The sequence below is a fragment of the Orussus abietinus genome, unplaced genomic scaffold, assembly GCF_000612105.2.
Source record: "Orussus abietinus isolate OABI.00-Male unplaced genomic scaffold, Oabi_2.0 scaffold166, whole genome shotgun sequence".
NCBI lineage: Eukaryota > Metazoa > Arthropoda > Insecta > Hymenoptera > Orussidae > Orussus > Orussus abietinus.
Window position 1 is genome coordinate 96,107 of NW_019394316.1, and position 19,028 is coordinate 115,134.

The window sequence follows — 19,028 nt, forward strand, 5'->3', positions numbered from 1 at the left end:
CTACAAAACAAGCCCATTCGGAAGATAATCGAATTTGAATATTGCATATTTTGCAGCAAGTCTTCATATGTAACACGTACATAATGAGACGCTGCGTTACATTTTCAATGTTTACGGTGAAACGAATCTTACTATTTTTTTCAAAAATCGTGACAATATAAAGGGATATGCGTTAGTTAATATTAAAAAAAAAAATGGAATTTTTTGTCCATCGGGATACGGAGATAGGGCTATCAGGAAAATTCCGAATATTTTTGTACGTCGCAGAGAGTGGGGCGGGCGGCTCAGATGTGGCAACCATGTTCACGGTAGTACATGTAACCGTCCGCGTATTTGACTTGTTCTATCGCCCTAAATGTTATGAGTAGATCATTCAATTTCAAAGTAGTAATTATAAACCGGAAAAAAAATTCACTAAACGTATTTATGTTAATATAATTTATTTACACCATTTGATAACATCACTGTATGAACTACTGATGCCCCAAACAACGCTGCTACATTCTGCGCGCCAACCTACGCTTGTGTGGCAAGTCTGTCCGTTCAGGGAATACATGTGTGCGTAGACGCCCAAGTGTACAAGCATGGACAAAGAATTCGCTTTAAGATGTAGAGGGAACTCAATGGTCGATACCATCCCCGAACGCGTCACCTTTTGAGTCCGATTACTAGGGAAGTAATACCTTCAGGTAATGCGAAAGTGGCGTTGAAGAGTTTTGGTTTATAAAACTTTTCTCCCAACTCGGTTTACCGAATAGTTTGAAACGTTGCAACGTGAATAGGGAGACTATATGGAAGGTCTTGAAACTCATGAAATTTCAATTCTTTTTAAAATTGTTTATAGGCATTATAAAAATAGTTTATAAAAAATGAAATTTCGCGAGTTTCAGGAACTACCATAGGGTTTCCATATTCACGTTTTAAAGTATAAAACGATTTGAAACACCCAGTTCGTAGAAAAGTTTTATGATCGATTGAGCTTTCGGATGCCACTTTCACATCCCCTTAACGTGTTAATAAATTTGAGAAATAAATTAAACATATAATGTTATAACATAATAACAGAAATACAAATTTAACTAGAATTCTGTGTGAAACTAATGAAACAAGACAAATACTATTTCTAAATGTGTTGTCACTTCATGATGTCTTCATTTTACATCCACAAATTTAAGCACACTAAACTTCTTGTGGATACTTTGTTAAGTCTGGTTCTAATTTTAGTAACATGCGAATGCTGGTGCGAATACTTTTGCTGGTCACTGTATGTCAGAACGCACCTTTCTTTAGCTTGTAACGGCACTGAATATGAAACCATCAAATAGCTATCGAATGAAACATTCGCCAAATAATAAATAAATTAGAATTATTCGAGATAAAAACAATGACAAATGCCGCAATCAATATTACTATTCTTGAGTTATAGAAAGGGTATCGGATATTTGTTTAAAACTATTTTATTGCGAACTCTCTTTCAAAAAGAAAAGAAACCCCCCTCAAACACGCCTCTGGTGTAGAAAAAAAAAGACAAGTTTATTAGGTCATGTTATAAAAAAAAAAAAGAATTGTTTCAGATTTCACCTATAAACGTAATACGATCATTCGTGACAAGTATACAAGCATTTTTAATCCGCAAGCAGCCTACTAACGTAACGTAGAGAAATCAGATAGTGTGATAAGACTAAATGAAATTTCATTAATCCAAAATTTGCAGAACTTTTGGAAATCAATAGCAACAGTCAATCCAGTTCTGAAAAATCCTGAGAAAATATATTAAATTATATTCTCGCTGTCGATCATCTTCCTCGCATTATGGCCTCCTCTCGATTCTACAGGTTGATTTTAGATACTTTAAGGTGAAGTGAAACACGTCGAGGAACTTTATCTATGTCGATAAAGAAGATTTTTCTAAATGCCTATGTTGCCGACGTTCGTTTTTATATTGACAGCTGTGTCGAATTATATTGGATATTGTACCAAAAGGCATACTCCACCTGTCGTTTTCGTACAATAAATATCAAGAAATCGAACTAAAGCTCCAGAAATCCTCTGCATTCATGCTTTCTGAGGCCCTAATTGACTGCAGAGGGACACCCTGCACCATCTGTGATTTCCAGGTCAATTCAATTTTCACTCCGAGACCTCGTATTCCCAACGTTTTAGCATAGAAGCGCATACAACACTTTTTTTGCCTTTATTCCATTTCAATTGAAATGCGAGTTTCTCGATTACCAGAGTGTTCTAAATTGTTGTAAAATTGTCCTGACCCTTTCGTTTCTCATATCAGGGCCTTCGATAATTATATATTAATCGAAATACGTGAGTTCGACGCCATTTTGGTTCTGGTCTGGGCTAAGTTAAAAACGTTTTTCCAAAAATCCAAATTTTCAATGTGTCAGGACAATTCTTAGATGATCAGGAATGATGTGTCAAAGTTTCGGACAGTTTGGTCTAATACCCTTAAAAAAAAGTGTTGTGTTCGAATCGACTGATTGGAAGGAGGTTTCACTTCACCTTAAGGGATTGCAAACTGCAATACCGAATTTATCGGGCCTATAGCATAAACCAGTACCTATAACAGTACTAATGATAATGTATCAATGTCACGCAGAACATAAATTCGAAGGCACATAATCACAGATATATCCTTGCGTGTTGTAACTGCAGACAGCATCTTGGTTTTATTTTCATCCAAGAATTTTGTTAATCCAGAGTGTTATTAATATAATGGTTGGACAGTGTTCCAAGCACCATGGAATTTCATGCAATTGTTGATAACTTATTAAATAAATATTTTAAAGAAAAGACAAAACTTCACTACTGTTATACTGTATTATGCTACGGGCCTAACAAGTTTGATACTGTAGTTTACAACCCCTTAAATTATCCAAAACCACCTTGTAGAATCGAGAGGAGGCCATAAAGAGAGGAAGATGTTCGACAGCGAGAATATAATTTAATATATTTTCTCAGGATTTTTTAGAACTTGATTGACTGTTGCTATTGACTTTAAAAAATTTTGAAAATTTTGAATTAATGAAACTTTGGACTTGTCACACTAACTGACTTCACTACGTTAGTAGCTTGCGGATTAAAAATGCTCCTAAACTTGTCACCAATACCTGATCTTATTACTTTTGTAGGTAAAATCTGAAACAACTCATTTTTTAATAACATGACCCATTAAACTTGTCCTTTTTTTACACCAGAGGTATTTCTGTGGGGGTTTGTTAAACTTGAACAAATGAACGGTACAGTTAACGATTTCTTGAAGTACAGTGGTGCCACGTAGCGAGAAACGATACTACTCTAGTGAAGGATTGTTAACTGTACCATTAATTTGTTCATTTTTAATACATTTACTCATCTATTTTCTTTTCTAATTTGATTAATTTGTCAATTAATTTTTCTGCAAATTAAATTAATGTATGAAGATAACATACCAAAACTAATATGTTCTTCATGATAAATAGTGGTAAAAATTGGAAGAAAAAGTATATAGCAATGGGAATCAAACCCACAACCTAGCAAGCACAGCTCTGAAGCTCTACCCAGTGTATCAATTGATATTCATGAATGATGGATTTACACTTATGGTACCAGCGGTATATTCTGAGTATCTATGAAATTTTAAATGTAGATACCTTGAGAAATAAGGCCCAATCAAACGATCGCTCGAATACGTGCCTTCTTATTTTGGCTGTAGATTAACTTCTAGAAAATTCCTTACAATCTCTGACCCAATTGTTGTGATCTCTTCTTATAAGTATTATTCTAGCTTCAACTAAGGCTCTTTTTCAATCAACTTCAAAAAAGGCGGTTCTCAATTAGACCCGTATATTTTTTCTTTTTCTGAAGGGCAAAATATAACCCGACCAGAGAATTACTTAATTATTTTATTACAATTTGTCTTTATATCTCTTGAAACTAGTGAAATTAGACGTATAAAAATGTAATCTTTGTATTCAATTTTCAATCTCAGAAATCAATAAAATTAGTAACAGATACTATGCAATCACACATACATATCCGCGCGGGCGCACCCACACACAGCCAATGATCCAAAAATAAAAAATGTAAGAACTAAAACAATAAATAATATAATAAGAAAGATGTGTAGTTTATATATGTAACGATGATCTATTTTGTCGTTTTATAAAATAATTTGTAGTAATATGCAAGGAACTGTTATGGTTAGAAAGTACAACAGGCTTTATACCAGGCGCGGCCCAATAACTATTAGAACTTTTATTATCCTCGAATTTATAGGGGTTAGGAAGAAATGTATCGAATCAAGAGACTTGGTCGAGTCTCGCGCCAAGTCCCAGGTACACCACCAGATGAAACCACGTACGACGGTAAAGGCGCGCCGCCGACCATAGTCTATTTACACTGGCCAACTTCGCCGCTACAGACATGCAATGGACGGCCAAATACGGCGGCTCGATAGCCGCGTTGTACTATCAATATCTCTTCATATTATCATTAATACAAAGATTCAACAGGTGGTTATGAACCAGAAAATGATAACGATTGCATTCAAATCAATTTTAAACGTCCTTAGTCAGGTACCGGAAAGTTTTTAGCTAATAACTAGACTGAACATAGGACGAGACGTCATTCAGTTCCGTCGTCATCTTCGCACCACCTTCGTGAATGTTTCCTGCCAGATGGCGCCAGTATGACTTTCTTTTTCACTTCTTTCACGGCAGATGGCGACACCTCAATTCAAACTGTGGCGTCAGCACCTAGGACAATGGTACCGCATACACAGTTCAGGCAAACGCCACAAGCGGCGCTCCGATAGTACAACGTGCAAACACACCTTAGTTCGCCGTGTAGTTAGATAAACAGCACAAGAAGAAAAGAAGTCTAACGACGAATTACCGCAAAATGCGTGCTCTGTTAAAGTTGTAACAAAAGAAAGTTTATATATGCCAAATGGGCTTAATAATAAGTATTGTGGTAACGTCGATACAGTGTTTTATTTATCATTAACAAAATAAATAATAGACGAACGAGTCGGGTAAAAATAATGCTAACACGCATGTGGCCGAACGCGCCATAACTGGTGACCCCGACGTGATCACCCAAAAAAGATGAGAAAAAAGAAGACGACTCGTTCGTCAGATACGCCGGATACGTCGATCGACGGAAACAAAGACAGTGAGAATAATCCCACAATTGAAGGCGGCGAAGAAGATATTCAACAGGAAGCTCAAGCTAAGTCCCCAAAGGAAAAAATGCGCGAAACACCTTCCACGCCGATCATAAAATTACCGCCATTTTGGAAGGAGAGCCCAAAATTATGGTTCGTACAAGTAGAAGCAGCATTCAATATTTATGCTGTTATAGCGGACGACGTTAAGTTCAGGTATGCCATTTTACATCTGGACACATCCATATTACCCCCGGTGTCGGATATAAAATCCCCACCAGAAAAGAATAAATATAAAGCATTAAAGGAACGCATAATACAGTCATTAGACGAAACAAGCGAAACGAAACTTCGGAAGCTTCTCCGAGGACAATCCATAGGTAACGAAAAGCCATCGGTCTATTTACAAAAACTAAAAAACTTATCCGGAGGACAATGTGGCGATTCAGTCCTAAAAACATTGTTTCTCGAACAATTACCAGAACATTCTAGATCCATTTTAGCAATCTCCGAGGTGACAGACCTCAACAAACTAGCAAACTTGGCTGGCAAAATGGACGAAAGCCAGCCATAAGCGAAACTGCGAGTACTTCGCAAACTACAGAGCCACACGTCTCCGAAATAGACCTCAAAATAATTGAATTAACTAAAGCTGTAGAATCTTTAACACAACAGTTTCAGCGTTCCAGAAGTCGCAGTCGAAGCGACCGCCAAGGAAAATGGCACAACCAACAAAATAATAATCATAGACCCAATACTTCACAAAATGGTCTATGTCACTACCATTATAAATTCAGAAACAAGTCCTACAAATGCAATAAACCTTGTTCATGGGTCAACCCGCCTCCTCGAAAGGAGTCGGAAAACTAACGACCCGACCTCACCTCCAGACGTGTGAGGGCGGAATGCCAAACAAAAAGCGTCTGATTATTACCGACAGGAAAACGGGCGCAAAATACTTGGTTGATACAGGGGCAGATGTATCCGTCCTCCCAAAAAGTCTAAGCAAATCAAAACTATTACCCTCGTCTTTTAAACTTTATGCAGCCAATGGCACCCCAATTTACACTTACGGCGAGAGGTCCATTTTAGTAGATCTAGGCCTGCGCAGGGAATTTTCATGGACATTTCTAGTAGCAGATGTCTCAAAAGCCATTTTAGGAGCTGATTTTCTCCAATATTATAAATTATTAGTAGACCTAGCAAACCAAAGGTTATTAAACGGAACTACAACCCTGTACTCAGGGACAAGCCGTCAAGCCAAAGAACCTACTCTTTTCACCTTAGATGTGAAATCTAAATATTATAAAATCCTCAGGGAATTCGTCGACGTGACAAAACCAACACCAAAAAAAGAAGGAATACATCAAGTCCAACATCATATAACCGTTAAAGGAGCCCCGATAGCGGAGAGGGCACGCCGCCTTCCGCCATTTAAATACAAAGCAGCCAAACAGGCAATCGAAGAAATGATGAAAGAAGGAATCTGTCAACCTTCATCCAGCAACTGGGCTTCACCCATCCATCTAGTTCCAAAAAAGGAAGGAGGATGGAGATTATGCGGTGATTATAGAAAGCTAAATGCAATCACGGTTCCGAATCGATATCCGTTACCCCACATACATGATTTTTCATACATGCTCCAAGGATGCAAAATATTTACTAAGCTCGACTTAAAGAGAGCATTTCATCAAGTCCCAATGGCCGCAGAGGACCAATCAAAAACAACAATAATAACTCCGTTCGGATTATACGAATTTAAAGTAATGCCATTCGGATTATGCAATGCTGCACAAACATTTCAGCGTCTAATCGACACAGCACTCAGAGGACTAAACTTTCGTCACGCATATATCGATGACATTCTTATAGCTTCAAAAGATGAAGAAACCCACGAAAAGCATTTAAAACAAGTATTAGAAAGACTACGTCAATACGGTCTGTCAATAAATTACTCCAAATGCATCTTCGCAGTCAAAGAAGTCGACTATATTCGATATCATATAGACTCCAACGGCACCAAACCCCTCGAAAATAGAATCGAGAGCATCAAAACATACAAACAACCGAAGACTATTTAGGATCTTCGACGATTTTTAGGCTTAATCAATTTTTATCGCCGTTTCATTAAAAACGCGGCCCAAACACAAGCGCCTCTCCAAACTTTCTTAATAAGTGCCAAGAAAAAAGACAAACGCATAATTCAGTGGAACGAAGAAACAACCCAAGCCTTTGAAGCCTGTAAACAACAACTAGTCAATGCAACACTACTAGTTCATCCAAAAGAAAATGCAACTCTAGCTCTACAAACCGACGCATCTGATACTTGTATGGGTGCAGTCTTGGAACAGCTAGACGACAACAATTGGAAACCCATAGGATTCTATTCTAAAAAACTTTCAGAAACACAAAGAAGTTATAGTACATATGATCGCGAACTTCTCGCAATTTACAGCGTATTAAAATATTTGTTGCATCTAATAGAAGGCCAACGCCTAATAGTTAAAACAGACCATAAACGATTAACATTTGCCTTTAAACAAAAAATGGACAAAGCGTCACAAGTCAGACATCTAGATTTCATAGGCCAATTTACTACAGAAATAATTTATATAGCTGGCCCAAATAATACAGTCGCGGACGCATTATCGCGAATTGAAACAGTCAACATGCCTGTCGTCATATCAACTGACGATCTAATCGAAGCACAAAATAGCGATGAAGAACTTCAAGAGCTTCTAAACTCCAACTCTTCATCACTGTGCCTAAAAAAATTACGTTTACAAAATACCGACAAGGATCTTTATTGCGACATATCAGGCAACGACGTAAGACCATACGTACCCTCAAGTTTAAGAAAATAAATATATAATACTGTCCATAATTTGGCACGCCCAGGAAATAAAACAACCCAAAAACTAATAAGCAGACGATTTGTCTGGCCAAAAATGCACAAAGACATTGCCACATGGGTTAAAACTTGCCTACCTTGTCAAAGAAGTAAAATACAACGTCATGTCAAAATGATTCCAGAGAAAATAGCCATTCCGGACGAAAGATTTCGTCACATCCACATCGATATCATTGGTCCATTACCACTAGTAAAAGGATTCAAATACTACCTCACAATTATAGAGCGATTTACACGCTGGCCTGAAGCAGTACCCAGTGCTGACATTTCAGCAGAAACCATAGTTAACGCTTTCTATTCAACATGGAACGCAAGATTTGGAGCACCATCAGTTATCACTACAGATAAAGGATCTCAATTTGAATCACAATTATTTCAAGCACTAGCAAAACTAATACGTGCAAAGAAAATTAATACAACAGCATATCATCCATGTGCCAATGGCATGGTAGAAAGGTGGCACCGTTCATTAAAAGCTGCCATTATGTGTCACGCCAACACTCAATGGATTGACACCCTACCCACAGTTCTTCTTGGACTGAGAACAAGTATCAAGGAGGATCTAAATACCTCCGCAGCAGAACTCGTTTATGGAACCTCATTGCGTCTCCCAGGTGAGTTCTTTATAGATGTGACACCTACTAATCAACCTCGCATCTTTTTAGAGAAACTACGATCCATAATGAGAAAAATACGACCCGCTCCAGTATCATCCTCATCATACAAAAGGAACAACATTTGTTCACGAAACATTATACGCATGTTCACACGTATTTATCCGTGTTGATGTGACCAGACGACCACTCGAAAATCCGTACGAGGGTCCATATGAAGTCTTAGAAAGGATTAACGACAGAGTCTTCAAAATAAACATAAAAGGAACTCCGACTACAGTCTCGATTGAGACTTGAACCGGCATTCACAGAAAAAGACGTTCCAGATACAACCGAACCGTCATCGAGCCACCAAAAAGACACTCCTCGCACATATTCAAAGACACAAAAACATGTCCGGTTTGCGCCCTGAAATTGCGGCGCTCAGGGGGGAATATTGTGGCGTCAGCACCTAGGATAATGGTACCGCATACACAGTTCAGGCAAACGCCGCAAGCGGCGCTCCGATAGAACAACGCGCAAACACAACTTAGTTCGCCGTGTAGTTAGATATACAGCACAAGAAGAAAAGAAGTCTAACGACGAATTACCGCAAAATGCGTGCTCTATTAAAGTTGTAACAAAAGAAAGTTTATATATGCCAAATGGGCTTAATATTGTGATAACGTCGATACAGTGTTTTATTCGTCATTAACAAAATAAATAATAGACGAACGAGTCGGGTAAAAATAATGCTAACACGCATGTGGCCGAGCGCGCCATAAAACAGTTTATTTCATCAGCTGATATAGCTTGTGTCATCGTCATATGAGTCATATGCAAATAATAGGGTTAGACGTCCAGATTGACGATTGGTGAATTGAAGATTGTTTCTGGTGCGTTGCGGCCAGAAATAAATATTTTTAAAAACAGTTGCAGTATGAAAATAGGGTTGGAACAACAATTCGAATTGTATTAATTACATTAATGTTATGACGATACGGACATACTAATGAGCACGTAATATTGTAATGATCTAATGAGATAGAGGTTAAGATCTAAGCTGTCACTTTACAGGTAAAACATTTCACGACAGAGAAAATTAAGAATCCTGTTTAACCATTTGACAAAATGTTATTTTTGATTAATTATGTTGTAATAATAAAATTTTGACTTGAATATTCAAACCGTAAGTAATTAAAAGTCTAGTTCTAATTAGAAACAGATAGTCGATAGATGTTAGCGCAATGTCAATCATGTATCGACTATTCAATATTGATAATACTGATAAAATAGTTATCCTAAATTCAATTTGTTTACACATTTACGAATGGCTTTACATTTCATTTTAAAGATTCAAAACCGCACGTAGAAGAGCAGCTGGTTGCAGTGTTTCAAAGGAAAATGTTCTTAATGTTTACTGAATTGGTGGAATGAAATACATAAAAAAGATTAAACAGGTTCGAGACTTTTGTCTATTAATTACTTTCATCATTGAAAATTATGTAAGATTTTCTGTTGACATTGTTCAGAAGGTTTGTAACCTTTAAACGATCGTTTTAACTCATACAGTAACTTTTGTATCTGCCGCAGAATGTAATGTGCTACTTTGCTCTTCTTACAGTTATCAAAACTAAAACAATGTGCAGGAACATCATGCGTTCGGCAACACATTCAAGGACAGGAGACATTAGAGAGTGTTGAGTGTTCAATAAGTGTTTGCAGTGTTTAAAGAGTGAATCCGTGTAATATTAGAAACCTGAAATTATATATAACGTTTTTTAATATTAAGAAAATTTAATTAAATTATTGTTAAAATACTTGTAAAATAAAAGCAAAGTGCTATTAACACTTAACAAAAATTAGACGTTATTTCAGATAAAGTTTCATAAACATCCCGATCAATAATAGAACACTCCGAATTCAATCTAACACTATATAAGCCTGGATAATCTGCCAAGCACGTGGTATCCTTGTATATTGTATTAATTATGGTAGCTGAAAGAAGAACGAAGTAATACACTGGATATAATGTTCCATTCCTGATATAAAAATTTCTATAAAAGTTGGGTCGTTCAATTTCAAGTTATAAGCTTTCTAACCGATGTCAACTGAATATTTATTTTTACACATGTATTTGTTTATTTTATTAGTTTCGAAAACGTAACATTTACCCAACAGTTATATAACAGTGTTCACTAGGGATGGGCATCAATATTAACTTTAGGTCAAGCTTGGGCTCAATAAACTTGTAAGATTTTGATGCAGTCTAAAAATTTGCTTAGTTTTAGGTAATGATAATAATCGGAGATACAGGTTAACGAATAGAGTGCATGCAAAAACTGGTCCTATAATATAGCATACATAATTCTGACCGTTATTGCTAATCCAGGGGGAAAAAAAAACAAAAAGATTCTTAATCGGTTAGAGCGTAGCAATCGTAGGTGCCAAATTTATAACAGAAAATTAAAAACGTATAAATTACAGCACATTGAAATTTGACTTTCAATTTTGTATCTTTTTCTTTTTACTTTTCTGTATGTTATTCTGTAAAAGTACAAAAATATAACACAATCATACCTGTTCCAGAACTGGAATGGAGTATGCTCCAGTCTTCCCGGTGCCGTTCTTTGCACGTGCCAAAATGTCTTTACCAGATAGCGCGATGGGAATACTAGCTTCCTGTATCGGCGATGGCTTTTCCCATCCTTTCTCGAAGATTCCCATTAACAATTCACGCTTCAAGCAAAATTCTTCAAACTCATTACCGCGCGTGTCTGTCACGTCCTGAAAAATTGTATCAAGGGTAAAACAACGATCATCCTTAGATTTATAATAACAATAACACATTCACCACCAAGAGTATTTTGATAAACTTTCCGTTTACGCCAATTACATTATATCGTATTAAGGTAATATGAAAGAAGGGCATAAATGGTCAGTTGCGCAGATAAAATGTTTTAAAAGTTGAATTAACCAATCCAGCTGAAATCTTAAGGTGATGTGAAAGTGGCGTCGAAGAGGTCTCGTTTGTGAAACTTTTCTCCGAACTGGGGGTAAGGAATCGTTTCAAACTTGACAATGTGAATATGGAAGCTATAAGGAAGGTCCTGACACCCATAAAATTTCAATTTTTGTATTGATATTTTCCAAATTTTGTATAAAAACTGAAATTTCATGAGCCTCAGGACCTTCCTTATAGCCTTCATGGCCTCGTTGTAAAGTTTGAAACGATTCGGTATACCTAATTCGTAGAGATGCTTCATAAACGATTGACATTTTGAATGCCGCTTTCACATCCCCTTAACACTAGAACTACCAAGACCAGTCACAATGGCTGGTTTCAAATGGCCCATCCTATACAAAAAAAAATTCGCCGGTAGTTCTAGTATTAAGATTATAAAAAATAATACTCTTGTAAATATACGTAAATGCTTGTTATACGTACATTAACACATTTATCGCGTGCCGGTCACCGGTGACCAACGTGGTGTAAAAGGAAAGCACATTTTCAATGAGGTACACTGGCATTCATCGATGGTTACCTCACGGACCTACTGCCCTCTCCGGCCGCGTGGTGTACTAGCGGTGGGAGAGCCGCTACGGTACGCACGGCCGGGGATGGCAGTAGGTTCGCCAGGTAACCATCGATGAATTGCAGTGTACACCGGTGACTGTCGGGCGTTGATCACGTTTAAGAGTGTTGATAAAAAACGAAGTTGTCAGTCACAATCACCGCTTCAAAATGGGTTGCCTTGAATTATTATAGAAATAAAGTTTTCAATAATAAGGTAAATGATTTAATAATTTAAGATAAAAAAATTCTAAAATGTCTGGCAATTGAAGTTTTTTTACGCACAATCAGCAACATCTATTTATTTTTCTATTTAAAATATTCAAACGTAAAAATGTAATACAACTAAACATTCTATAACCAACTGTTTGTTTAATAAGTAATACATGAAATGCTTGTTAAAAATGACTCTGGTAATGTTTTGATGACAAAGTTAAATGATTTTGGGCGACGTTCCGTAAAGCGCATACCTCCTGTTAATTTGAAACTTCATGTATTTATGTACCTTGACCCACAGATGACGAATATGACAATGGAAATGGGCGCAAATATTATCTTCAAGGTGGAAGTGATTGTTAATATTTATTTTTATAAAAGTTTCAGATAAATGTTGCAGCCATCGGAAAAATACATCTTTTATGTTGTATGCATTTTGTTTCCGATTACTAGGAAACGATAACTTTTTGAAAAAAAATGAGATAAATTCATGAAATACAAAAGAAATTCATATAACCGAAACTACCCCGATCATTTTATGCGTAGCTGGGCCATGAAAATATATAAACTAATCTAACCTGACACTTTCACCCTCTCGTTCTCCCGTATTTACCACATAAAGATCTCCCACAGTGACGCATAAGATGATGGGGACAATTTAGGTTACTTATATAAAGTAATTTTTAATTTCCGGAATTTCTCATTTTTCTCGAATATTAATCGTTTTAGAACAAAATGTATACAACATAAAAGATGTATTTTTCCGAGGGCTACAACTTTTACCTGAAGCTTTTCTCTCTCAAACATTTACTAATCGCAACAATGTGAAAATAAAAAAAAATTATGAACAATCATTTTCACCTTGATAACATTTGTACCAATTTTCACTATTATATTCATAAGCAGCGGGTTAAAGTACATGGGTATACGAAACTTTAAACTTATAAGAGGTATGCGCTTTCCGGAACTTTATCCATAATTTTAGAATCTCTATTACCATCTGAAACAACTTTTTTTTCGTGCTACTTTTTCTCAGAATTGAAATAATATACTTAAGCACACTATTATCTCCTCAAAAGACACCTTGTAGACACCTTGTAGATGTAAAAAAAACTCTCCAAATACATTCTTGTTTCTTTCTTGAATTGCAAAAATAATTCAAACCGATTTTCTTAATAGCAAATGGATATCAACTATTTTTGCCAAATATGTTAGTACTTTCATTTTATCAAATATTTAAATCAGGTACTATTGCCAAATTATTGTACATTTTGTTCCACATAATACAAGCACATCTATTCTAAAAATTACATCACTTAAAGTCATGTGTCTACGAAAATCTACAGCTTTCTAATTTCATCTAACCGGATAAAACTTAAAACTAAATCTGAACAAATAAAAAAAATTAAAAAATCAATTTGAAAACATTTTATTTTGCGAGCACCCGAAGTGTACTCAGTGGAGTTCTCGTCAATATTTCAGTGCCCGCCAAATAAGATGTTGTTTTCAAATTGAGTTTAATTTTTTTTATTTGATCAGATTTAGTTGTAAGTTTTATTTGGTTAGATGAAAATAGAAAACTGTAGATTTTCATAGACACATGATTTTAAGTGATATGATTTTTAGAATAGATGTGCTTGTATTATGTGGAACAAAACGTACAATAATTTGGCAATAATATCTGATTTAAATATTTGATAAAATGAAAGTATTAACATAATTGGCAAAAATAGTTGATTTCCATTTGTTATTAAAAAAACGGTTTGAGTTATTTATGCAATTCAAGAAAGAAACAAAAATGCATTTGGCGAAGTTTTTTTACACCTAATTACTTAAATTCGAAAATAAACATTTTTCTTAATTAAATAGACAGAATTTAATATTTGTAGAGAACATGTCTAAATACTACTTCTGCCTTTTCTTTGATATAACATATTAACTGTAATTTTGTTAAATAAGAAGGGTACACTAAAACATTTTCATCTATCATTCACTTTGAAGCTTCCAGTGATCAACAAAATACACACAATACTCACACTAGTTTTTATACGTTTGTCCTTGGGTGGAATTCTAAGTTTGGCTTTCCAGCCTACATCGTCCAACTTCTCTAGTTCAGCTTTTGCATTCAAACCAGAATTTAGCATATGGTTTGCGTTTATATGCGTTTCGGTCATCATTTTGCAAGGAATTCAGTGTTTCTACTTCCTGTAAAAAGAAAAATATTAAAATATTCAGTCACTGTGTATTCAATAACTAGAAGGCTAATAAATTTCAAATCTCATTTGAGAATTCACTTGATCAAGGGAACTCCTATTTGATTCAAACACTAATTTTCATTTTAGTATGAATCGTGACATCTCTAACTTAAGGTGATGTGAAACCTGCCTCAAATCAGTCGATTCGAATAAGACACTTTTCATTAAGGGTATTGGACAGAACTGTCTGAAACTTTGAGACACGACTCGTGAGCACTTAGTAATTATCCTGACACTTTCAAAATTAGGACTTTTGAAAGAAAAATTGTTAACTTAGCCCAGACCAGAACCAAAAGGTAATACGAATAGTAGAGTAATAAAACCAGGTAATACCAGTCAAAGAATTCAGTCTCTAAAGAAGCCCAAAAGGATTCGGACGATTTATGCTCGATAAATAGTACGTTGACCAACCGATGGCAGCGCCATAATCAGCTTTCTATCTCTCTTAATCCTATAGCAATAATATAGCGAATTGCATTCTTTCTTTATCTTACACACAGTACTCGCCTTTCTGTATGCGTCTCTCTTCCTCCCGTATGTGAGATACCATTGGCTAACACATGCGATCTCTCTTTTCCCTCCACTCTTGGTTTGTTGGCCAACTTTTAGAGCATCAAGCGCTAACGTAGGATCTGGGCTTCTATGGGACTTCTGAATTTTTTGTACGAGTTCTCGGAGTAAAATTTAGTTGACATGGAAATCACAGATGGCACAAAGTGTCCCTCTGAAGTCAATTAGGGCCTCAGAGAAACCATGAATCCAGGGGATTTCCGGAATTTTGCTTCGATTTCTTTATAATTATTATACGAAAATGACATATGGACTATGCCATTTAATACAATACTCAATATAATTCGACACGACTGTCAATATAATAACGAACGTCGGAAACGTAGGTATTTAGAAAAACCCTTTTTACGGACGTCAATCAAGTTCCAAGATGTGTTTCACTTCACCTTAAGCTTTATATATTCCAGTGCATCATAGTCCAGCAGTTATACATTGTATTTTGAATACCTATAGAAATGTTGAATCTTTGTCTACAATTCCATACCGAATAGAACATATTCAATTGTAGTGAAAATAAAATAAATGGATGAATCACAAGCGATGAATCTTATTTGGTATGTCCCATCTTGAACTTCAATTGAGTACAGAACGAACATGAACTCTTTTCTCAACAATTTCAAAGAATAAAACAGTTTAAACTTCAAATGAGATCAAAAAGTTTAATCTATTGTCGTTTTGAATTTCGTAAACCGAAAATGCTTATATTTTCATCCATTCGTCATTAAGTCAAATATATTAAGACATGCGGTAGCCTCTCGAACAAGTTCAAGGCCATCATTTGATCCATAATACCCTACCACCAAAAAATGAAACAGACTGCAAAAATTATAAACTTTTAAAAACTGTTAAGAAATTTCAACTGTTTATACATCAGTTGAATTTGGGTAACATGACAGTCAACAAGTTTATCAGCTGATTCTGGTATGCAAATACATGTGCAACTAATTTGTTATTTATGCAACTTTATTGTTAAACAATTGTTCCAATGGTAACTTAAAAATGGCATAATCTATATGCATACTCATATATAAATGCATACGAATAGATTTGTAGATTCAAGTAGGGAATATCGAACAGTTGGTCAAATTGTACCACTACTATATTTAAAAAGATGCGTTGAAAAATAACCATTTTAACTGAAAAATTATGAAGCTAAACTTGCATCATTTGTTTGTACCTAACTATTTGGTGGTACTACATCGGTGAGTACTAGAGTCAGAGGCACATTATATTAGTTTGCTAATATGTTACTAATTTTACTGCTTTCACTTAAAACATATGAACTATATCAGGTAAGTTCAAACATTGCCACTAGTAACTGTCTAAAAGTTCATTTAATTTGCATGCAAATGTATGCATAATCTTTTGAATAGCCCCAAACAGAAGGATCAAATGTTATAAAACTAAAAACAACTTTCGGTCGGCAATATTGCACCACCATAGCTAGGTAATTGATCTTGGAGCAATTAATCCAACTGTGTTTATTAAATCAAAACTTTGGTCATCTAAATGCTTTTACCCTACAATAAAAATTACACTTTTTAGAAATAGCATCCAAAAGAAAGTATTTGGCATGATCATCCAAAGATATAAGAAAAGCCCTTAAAGTGTAAACAATGGTTTCATGAAAATTGTGCTAATGTAAAATCTACTAAACTCTACGTATCGATTTCTTTACAATAAAATATGATTTCTGTGAACAATTTTTTTTTTTCAAAATTTTACTTACATGTTAAAAATTTTGCTACCATTCCATTTTTCATATATGCTACAATTATGTGAACATATCATAATAGAAAACTATAATTTAACTATCCAGTGGTACAATTTATCAGATGCACTATTTATATTGTATCATTGTAAAGAATATTTTATTTGAATGTCTTCTGTGTTAAATAGTATCTATGTACTTTTAAGTGTGTACATTAGATGCAGAATTTTAGATGAATGAAATATGATTCGTCTGCTAAAATACCTTACCAAAAACATTTTTATTGGCACTATTGTAAATCTGATACAATTTACCCAACATCCACAAGGAAAATATATATTACACAGCCATGATCCACAATGCGCTTGCAAAGAATTCATAAGTCCTATAGAAGCCTTCTTAATCCTATGTTAGTGCTCGATGCTTTAATGCCTGGTTCCACCAACCTCAGTTAAATCATTTATTACCTAACAATAGGTTAAAGTTAATGCTCAAGTTATTCATGGGTTAAAAACGTAAATGTTTCACCACATTTATATAGAGCGTGATTAACTAATCATATACACCATTCGAAGTAAATTGAATTGTTCGTGAAAGCGTCACGTGATTGGCTGATACTACGATCAATTTGAAAGTAAGATAGATGCACCCTTATCGAAACACAAAGTCCCACTAGCTTTATGCAAGAACTTATTTGACAGATATTAGCCTCAAGTAAAGTTCTTTGGTCAAGAATTATTACAAAATACTTTCAAGCAAACTTCGATCGTTAAGAAATTGTAAATAAAATCAAGGACGTCTTCATCCATTTCGTCAAAAGCTGTTAATACATACTCAGTCTAATCCATGTTTCCCTCATGTTTGTGCAGTTTTTAGGTTGAAGTTCGATTAACCAAAGCTAAACAATCAAATTTGGATGGTTAACACGTTGACTGCCATGCGCATTTTATTTGACTGGTACGTCACCCAATATGGGTGACATGGCAGTCAATGTGTTAATCTAAACAGCAGTTAATGGGAATTAACCTGCCATTAAAATGTGGTGAAATGTGCAACTCATTGTAACCAAGGATTACCTTTTTGACTGAGGTTGGTGGAACCGGGCATAAAAGTTAGCTAACAAACCAGGAGTGGAAATAAGAGAGAGATAGTACGTATTACCCAACGGTAGCTCACATATGAGGAAGAGATTTGTAGAAAAGTGAATACCATGTGTAAGATACAGAAAGAATGCAATCCGCTATATATCACTGTAAGATTAAGAGAGATGGAAAGATGATTAGCTGTAGCATCTGCTAGCTAATATATCATTTATCAGGTATTAAACGTACATATCCTTATGAGGTTCTATAGAGACTTGAATTCTTTGGCGCCGACCTGTATTTAAAGATTAACCTAAAACTTTATAACGAAAGTCCCATAGTGTTACATAATTCTTATCTTAATATAACATCAAGACAGTTTAAAGGTAGTAAATTGAGATGATTCAAAAAGAAAATCATGTATGTAAGCTATATCAAATTTAATATAATTTTTTTTTAAGTTTATGAAAATAAATTTGATACATTTACACACATCCAATATAAAATAAACGTCACCCCGTATACTTATATAAAACGGAATTAGTAACTTTCAATAAATGAAATTCTCAGGTACTGATGTTATACAATTTTGATATGAACATATTTTCTTTCTTGTGCCCATAATTAATTTATTTCTGGTTAATTCAATTTTTCTCATTTGCGCACTAATTTCTGTTAATCTTCCAGACAAATTTTTTCCTTAACTACAATACTTTTCAAAGACACTAATAAGGTACTTCAAAGCAAATCTATGACTACTTATAAAGATCTTCAATATTTTAATTGTTGTGCAAAAATATGCCCATGCGTCTAACGATGTCACATGTATATATCCCTGTTTACATTTTGACATAATTTGTCTTAACAAGCCAATATAAATATCAAAATATCGCCTATTACACTTGAGATATAATCAACAAAGATTCAAATTCCAAAACCAACTGAATAAAGGCAATAA

General features: G+C 35.0%; 1 protein-coding gene across 1 annotated transcript in view; it reads right to left on the reverse strand.

Moving 5' to 3' along the window:
- LOC105695291 (putative ATP-dependent RNA helicase me31b) overlaps positions 1-19,028 on the reverse strand; it is a 44,279-nt gene that overhangs the window by 23,733 nt on the left and 1,518 nt on the right. The window contains exons 3-4 of the mRNA XM_012416738.2: positions 14,489-14,657; positions 11,243-11,449 (exon numbers count right to left, since the gene is read on the reverse strand). Of these exons, the coding sequence (XP_012272161.1) occupies positions 11,243-11,449; positions 14,489-14,629 (348 nt within the window). The 5' untranslated portion in view covers positions 14,630-14,657. The remainder of the gene's footprint in view (positions 1-11,242; positions 11,450-14,488; positions 14,658-19,028) is intronic.